This window comes from Danio rerio, chromosome 13, assembly GCF_049306965.1.
Source record: "Danio rerio strain Tuebingen ecotype United States chromosome 13, GRCz12tu, whole genome shotgun sequence".
NCBI lineage: Eukaryota > Metazoa > Chordata > Actinopteri > Cypriniformes > Danionidae > Danio > Danio rerio.
Genome location: NC_133188.1, coordinates 9,221,841 through 9,230,000, shown reverse-complemented (window position 1 = coordinate 9,230,000; position 8,160 = coordinate 9,221,841). Strand labels below are relative to the sequence as shown.

The 8,160-nt window shown below is 38.4% G+C and overlaps 1 protein-coding gene across 1 annotated transcript in view; it reads left to right on the top strand.

Annotated features, from left to right (window-relative positions):
- plekhh2 (pleckstrin homology domain containing, family H (with MyTH4 domain) member 2) overlaps window positions 1-7,307 on the top strand; it is a 52,528-nt gene extending 45,221 nt beyond the window's left edge. The window contains exons 26-30 of the mRNA XM_001921404.10: window positions 3,045-3,190; window positions 3,271-3,400; window positions 3,505-3,591; window positions 3,680-3,817; window positions 5,685-7,307. Coding sequence (XP_001921439.5) covers window positions 3,045-3,190; window positions 3,271-3,400; window positions 3,505-3,591; window positions 3,680-3,817; window positions 5,685-5,870 — 687 coding nt within the window. The 3' untranslated portion in view covers window positions 5,871-7,307. The remainder of the gene's footprint in view (window positions 1-3,044; window positions 3,191-3,270; window positions 3,401-3,504; window positions 3,592-3,679; window positions 3,818-5,684) is intronic.
- The last annotated feature ends 853 nt before the right edge of the window (window positions 7,308-8,160 follow it).

Genomic DNA, 8,160 nt, shown 5'->3' with positions numbered 1-8,160 from the left:
TAGTTTTCTGATCGCACACGAGTACATGCATCAAACAAACAAATAAATAAATTAATTAATAAGGGAAAGAAAACGTATAGCTGCTCAGTTTAAGATAGGCTATTCCATAAAACACCTTATAGACTGGGGTCTTTTTGCTAATGATTATGTTTCCCTTTTAAATGTAATAATAAAGTTTTAATATATAAGTGGCATTTCTTTGCTGCGTCCTTCTAGATATTTCAATAACACATAATAATCTTTACACCATATTAAAGACACAACAGCCAGTAAAGGTTGTTGAGAGTTTTTGTCAAGTTTAGAAGGTGTGTTTGTGCACGATATGTGCGCATTTAGATGCCTGTATGTGTGCGAGAGACCGGGCAAAAAAGCGCTTGCTTGACAGCTCTGTTGATGCCGCGAGCGGCTTCTTTTTTTCTGTTTTTTTTTTTTTTTTTTGGAGATAATACAAAAAATTAACAGAAAGACATAAAACTTTACAAATTACGTGTTCACTTTTGTAGGCTCAAAACAATAGTGTCATATCTCGATAAAATCGCCTAAGCTATATTGAAATCTTTTAAATAAATACAATATTGGATATAATAAAATCACATTAAATAAATAAACCATAAAACAAACAAAAGCAAGAACAATGGAGGAATATACAATACAAATAAATGAATTAGTTTCAAGCCATTTTAAACTTTCATTTTACAAAGGCCAACAGTTGGTCGGCGAGTATCCTAAACAAATATAATGAATGAAAGTACACAGGCCTGTGCACCTGGACGTATAATGTAATGCTGTACAGTACTGTGTCATTAGTTGTTTTGGTTGTCTTCCTTTTAATCGTTTCGTTATGATGCGATGGTGTGCCTTATCTGCCTACCTGATTCCTGCTGAACTGGGCGGGTTGCGTAGCATTTGATTCTGGGGGCGGGGTTTACGTGATACGGTGCGAGTTACTAGCCCAACAGTGGAAATGGGACATGATTTCAGCTTCACTGCTTAATCTCCAGGGCGATTGGCCCAGCCCAGCCCGATAAAAAGTCCTGGCCTGACAGTGGAAATGCGGCTATTGAGTGAGTTTGATGTGGAGGAACCGGACTGGACTGTGTCCAAACCTCAACCCGACTCAACACCTTTGGGTTGAATAAAAAATGGAGACTGCAAGCCAGAACCTTTTGTACAACATCAGTGCCTAATCTCACAAATCTGCTTCTAGATGAATGGTCATAAATGAAATAAACCACCTTCCAAACATTGTGGAAAGCCTTCCCAGAACAGATAAAGCTATGTTGGGCTTTCTTTAATAGTAAATACTATATTGTTATAAAGTGCATCAGGAAAGTATTTATAGCGCTTCACTTTTTCCACACTTTTTCTATTCCAAAATGGATTAAATTAATTTATTTTCTCAAAATTCTACCCACAATACCCCAAAATGACAATGAAAAAAATAGTTTTTGATATTGTTGTAAATTTATTAAAAATAAAAATCCTGAAAATGTACATGTACAGAAGTATTCACAGCCTTTGCTCAATACTTTGTTGATGCACCTTTGGCAGCAATTACAGCCTCAAGTCTTTTTGAATATGATGCCACAAGCTTGGCACACCTGTTTTTTGGAATTTTTGCCCATTACTCTTGCAGTACCTCTCAAGCTCTATCAGGTTGGATGGGAAGAGACGGTGTACAGCCATTTTCTAATTTCATATTAGCTCTCTAATTTCATTTCATAACTCTCCAGAGATGTTTAATGGGATTTAGGTCTGGGCTCTGGCTGGTCCACTCAAGGACATTCACCGAGTTGTTGTGAAGCCACTCACATTGAAATTTTGGTATTGTCCTTTGTGTCATTGTCCTGCTGGAAGATGGACTGTCGCCCCACTCTGAAGCAGGTTTTCATTCAGGATGTCTCTGTACATTTCTGCATTAATCTTTCCCTCTATCCTGACTAGTCTTCCAGTTTCTGCTGCTGAAAAAACATCCCCACAGCATGATGCTGCCACCACCATGATTCACTGTAGGGATGGTATTAGCCTGGTGATGAACGGTGCCTGATTTTCTCCAAATGTAACACCTGATATTCACTCCAAAGAATTCCATTTTAGTTTCATCAGACCAGAGAATTTTGTTTCTGTGAGTCCTTCAGATACCATATGGCAATTCCAGGCAGGTAGTGGTTTCCGTCTGGCCACTCTACCATACAGGCCTGATTGGTGGATTGCTGCACAGATGGTTGTCCTTCTGTAAGGTTCTCCTCTCTCCACAGAAGAACGCTGGAGCTCAAACAGACTGACCTTCAGGTTATTGATCACCTCCCTGACTAAGGCCCTTCTCCCCCAATCACTCTGCTTAGATGGCCGACCAGCTCTAGGAAGAGTCCTGGTGGTTCCAAACATCTTCCATTTACGGATAATAGAGGCCATTGTGTGCATTGGAACTTTCAGAGCTGCAGAATTAACCTTCCCCAGCCTTGTGTTTTTAAGACAATCCTGTCTTAGAGGTCTACAGACAATTCCTTTGTCTACATGCTTGGTTTGTGCTTTGACATGCACTGTCAACCCTGGGACCTTATATAGACAGGTGTATGCCTTTTCAAATCATGTCCAATCAACTGAATTGACAACAGGTGAACTCCAATTAAGCTGCTGAAACATCTCAAGAATGATCAGTGGAAACAGAATGTACCTGAGCTCAATTTAGAGCTTCTCTGCAAAGGCTGTGAATACTTCTGTAAATGTGATTCTTCAGGTTTTTTATTTTGGATAAATTTGCAACAATTTAAAAAAAAATCACATTGTCATTATGGGGTATTGTGTGTAGAATTTTGAGGAAATAAATGAATTTCATCCATTTTGGAAAAAGGCTGTTACATAAACAAATGTGGAAAAAGTGAAGCTCAATGTATACTTTCCAGGCGCAATTTAAAGTTCTTACACAGTAGAATTTGTTGAACTGCTTATTTAAATAAATATCCATTACATTTCAATAATTTGTAAATAAAGAATAGGTTTTGAATTAAAGTAAACGCTAAATTCTTATTTGTGCAATACAGGTGGAGTTTGGAGACTTTGAGCACCCATTGTCTAGTCCAGGTGGTTCAGGAAATACTCCGACTAAGTCTAACCAGACCCTGAAACAAGTTCTAGAGCGCTTCTACCCAAAGCATTACCAACACACCTGCACTGAGGAAGAAAATAGGTATTGATGTCTCCGGTGGAAGAAATATGAATACTCAGAGAGAATACTTGTCCATCTTACGCACTGAAATGTTCTCTCAGGCAGCTGATACAGAGGCTTTCCACACGTTGGGCATCTCTGAGAGGTCAGACTTCATCAGAGTGCATACGAATCTACTTGACAGTGGCTCGCAAGTGGTCATTTTTCGGAGCCAAACTATTCGAGGCTGAAGTGAGTCTCCTTTCAAGGCTGAATGTGATGTTTGTCTTTTGATGATAATTTAATAATGATGTGTCATTATTTCTTTATTTATTTCACTCTCTGTCTTCCCATAGACCGTAACTCCATCGGCATTGAAGAATGTGCGAGTTTGGCTGGCAGTACATGAAGATGGAATCAGTGTGCTGGAATTCAACGCAATAGTAAACACATTCACTTGAGAGCTTTGGAGGTCACATTAATCAAGTTAATAAAGTGCTGAGCAAAGTCTTTACCTTTTGTTTTTACTAGAAAGTGCTTGCATCCTACCCTTATAAAAGCATTGTGACGTTTGGAGTTTGTGGTGAAGATTTTAAACTGGTAGTAGCAGAGAGTTCTGGCTCTGGCACATCCAAAGGGAAGCATCTGTTTGCCATGACCTCATCTAAGGTAGGTGCTCTTAAAAAAAACCTTTAAAAATATTTGTAAATCCAATTAATAGTTTTTGTCAGTGTAATTACATGGGGAGTTTCTTTACTACTTTGTTTTCAATGGAACAGCAGCTCTTGCACCCCAGGCATAAAACCTTACACAATCTTGTGAGTTATGTTCTTACATAGTTTGTGAAACTCTTCAAATGTGATCTCACATACTGAGGTTTTTTTTTCTGTTTCTGAGGATCCTTAAGAAAACCGAAAGTCTGATGACTTGGAAAAAAAATGAGCACACAGTCAGACTGGTCTGAAGTTGAAATGACATTCCAGTAGGCTTTATTTCTCAACTAGTTTTGTACTCAGAGGTGAATAACATTGACATTGGGATCCAGATGATACAAGGTTATCTATATCAAAGAACTGCAAATAAGCAGATGTTATAACAATTTATCGATAAACACACACCTCGTACTCTCGCTGTCCACGGCTGTGGTTTTCTGATCAAAGGAAAAACAAAAGACGGGGAGCAGCCGAATTTTGCCGCCAGATTAGTGTCAAATTTAAAGGGGACTGAGGCGATAATTTAGTGTACTGTTTATGAGCTAATCGCAAAAGTTTTACGGGGGGCTGAGTAGAAATATAGGGGGGCTACAGCCTCCCTAAAACAGGCCTAGCAACGCCCATGATGTGAAACATCATACAGTATGTGGTGTCCTAATAAAAATGATTTCCTATTGTGATAGTGCAATATGTAAATTAGCCTGTGCTTTTTTATGTTTATATTTATGACATTTTGATTTTAAAAAGTGGCAGTTTTGTTTATTTAATACATTGAAAAATGTACTTGAGTAAACAGTAGGCTAGTATTTGGGTTTTTGAAGAAGTGTGCTTCCAGATTTTTTTTATTTTAATTTTAGTTTGTTAACAACATAGAATACTTGATATAGTTGTCTTGAAACGGGATTTTTGTACAGTATTAAATTAAATACATATTTTTAAATAGGCTCATTTTACAAGTGCGCTAGAGTTAAACAGTGGGGTTTTACCACAGCTTAATATATTTAGCCAATCTCTGGGAGCACTATTATCTAAGCATAAACCATTGAATAGGATTAGACTATTAGCTTCTCGCTTTAAAATGAACAAATTTGTTAAAATATTTTTCCTTTTTAATTGGATAGTGAAATTTGTCATCATTTACTCAACCTTTACTTGTTCCAAACCGGTTTGTCTTTTTTCATTCTGTTGAACACAAAAGAAGATATTTTGAAGAACGCTGTACACCTGTAACCGTTGACAGTAACCGTAATCCGTAGTATTTGTCTTTTCTTCTGTGGAAGTCAATAGTTACAGGTAACTTCTGTTGAATAAATATATACTGCTAATGAATCAAAGAAACTTTCGTCATTTCTTTGCCCTCTGTTAAAATTTGGGTTGGGTGGATAATAGTTCACCACCTTTTTTAGGACTACATCACTGTTCTCAACATAATTTTGGAATTTGGAAAGTACCAAAAATAAATGTTCATGCTAAAACATGTATTTTTTTATACAACAAATATTTTAGTTGTTGGTTCATTCTGATAAATCAGGGACTAAGCCAAAGGAAAATAAATGAATGTTGAATATTTAAGTTTAATAACAAAACAGCCCCGGGCCTGAGGTTGGAACTACTCACAGAAATGTATATAGAGAACATGCACACCAAAGTACACAGAAACACAGAGTCTAATGCATACTGTTTGCCATTCATAAACATAACATGATGTCATCTAACATTTCACCTGCCACCACTTAAAACACCACAACAACAAACACACGTGCTTGTTTTATAAATTGTGGTCCATAGTTTTATAAAGACCCGTTCTCTGCTTTCTTTTTTAGGTGAGAGACCTGGTGTTACTGATAGCCAGCTACATTAAAAGCACACAACAACACATGGCAGCAGCGCACCACCTGTCTGCCCCAGCCTTGCTACTGGCCTTGTCTGCAGAGATGAAGAACAAAGAGCCAAGAAGCAAGTCTCCACCAGTGGCCTGCAGGCCCTGTAAAGCACCTACTCTCCTGTAATATGGGCTGCATGTGCTGGTGTTCATTCAGAATATTTAAACAGTTGATCCTGGTTGATTTTAAAGCTTTTACTAGAATCCAAAAATGTTTTTCCGCTGCAGCCCTTGACACAGTATTGAGTAAGATCTCGTGAAGATAAATTTAGATCATTTAAAGTATTTTTTTTACATTTCTCCGCCACTTTCTATTAGATTACTAGTATACAATTTTATTTATTTATATTATTATTATTAGTAGCAGTAGTAATAGTATGTATATATCACTTACTGGCCAGTGTCCACTTTATTAGGCACACCTTATTAGTACCGGGTTGGACCTCCTTTTGCCTTCAGAACTGCCTTAATACTTCATAGCATAGATTCAACAAGATACTGGACAAGGTACTGGACTGTGTCGGCTGCACATTTATAATGCGAATCTCCTGTTCCACCACATCCCTAAGGTGCTTTATTGGATTAAGTTCTGGTGACTGTGGAGGCCATTTGAGTACATTGAACTCGTCATTTTCAAGAAACCAGACTGAGATGATTCGCGCTTTATGACATGGTGTGTTATCCTGCTGGAAGTAGCCATCAGAAGATGGCTACTCTGTGGTCATAAGGAGATGAACATGGTCAGCAGGTAGGCTGTGGCACAATGTTCAGTTGGTACTAATGGACCCAAAGTGTGGCAAGAAAATATCCACTACACCATTACACCACCAGCAGCCTGAACCTCTAGCGAGAAGGCAGGATGGATCCATGCTTTCATGTTGTTGACGCCAAATTCTGACCCTATACCATCCTAATGTCGCAGCAGATATTGAGACTCATTAGACCAGGCAACATTTTACCTTTATTCTATTGTCCAGTTTTGGTAAGACTGTGTTAATTTTAGCCTCAGTTTCCTGTTCTTAGCTGACAGGAGTTGCACCCGGTGTGGTCTTCTGCTGCTGTAGCCCATCTGCCTCAAGGTTGGACATGTTGTGTGTTCAGAGATGCTTTTCTGCATACCTCGTTTGTAATGAGTAGTTATTTGAGTTACTGTTGCCTTTGTATCAGCTCGAGCCATTTGTCCATTCTCCTCAAACTGGTATCAACAAAGCATTTGCGCCCACAGAACTGCCACTCACTGGATACTTTCTTTTTCGGACCATTCTTTGAAAACTCTGAGAGATGCTTGTGCTTAAAAATCCCTGAAGATCAGCAGTTTCTGAAATACTCAGAGCAGCCCGTCTGGCACCAAGAACCATGCCAATTTCAAAGTCACTTAAATCGCCTTTATTCCCTATTAAGTTCAGTTTGACCTGCAGCAGATCACCTTGAACATGTCTACATGCATAAATGCATCAAGTTACTGTCATGTGATTGGCTGATTAGACATTTGGATTTGGAGAAACGGGCAGTTGGATAATTGTTGTACCTAATAAAGTGGCCGGTAAGCCCATTGTATACCCCCCCTCCCTCACCCAGTTTCTGTTTAACAGAAATAACTTTTTTCAGCATTTTTGTAAAACATAATAGTTTTAATAACTAATTTCTAATAACAGTTCACATGACAGTTCATGTGTATTTTTGAAGATACTAGTAATTCAGCTTCAAGTGCAGTTTAAGATCTGTTAGGTTACGAAATGTTTTCAACCAAAAGTGTGAGTAAATTAAATTCACAGAATGAGTAATACTTCACTTATGTAATCTTGCTCTAAAATCTCTCTTAATCTTTGCATGTTTACGCATGTAGAAAATGAGAGAGGGTAAAGGTTAAGGAATTGGTTTAATGCAATAGACTGGTGGTATGTGTTTTTAAAAAAATGACAATATGGAGGTTGATGAGTTAGATTGCGTGTACTGGAGTACTGAAAATAACAGCAGAAAAAATATGAACCAGGAGGTTTGAAGAGACGTATAATTTTTTAAAATAAAATATTAATGAATAAGGGGGCAAAGCAGTGGCGCAGTAGGTAGTGCTGTCGCCTCACAGCAAGAAGGTCGCTGGTTCGAGCCAAGTGTGCCGCAAGCCTGCGTTTGAGTGAAGGTCTCGGCCGTTAGATCGCCCCCTGGGGGCTGGCTGCAGTACAAGTCATAAAGCCCGCCTCCTCCGTGTTAATGAAGGAGACTTGAGCCCAAATGAAAAAATTAATTACACTTGCAATAAAATGTCCCGAAAGATAGTTCTGGTGGATTAAGGCACTGGTTATTGTGCTGAAATAGGTGCAGATCCTCATTTTTGTAAACAGTTTGTTTTTAGCAGTAATTTAATGCTGGGCGTGTCATCGTGATTGACAGCTGTGATTGACAGTTTCTCAAAGCAG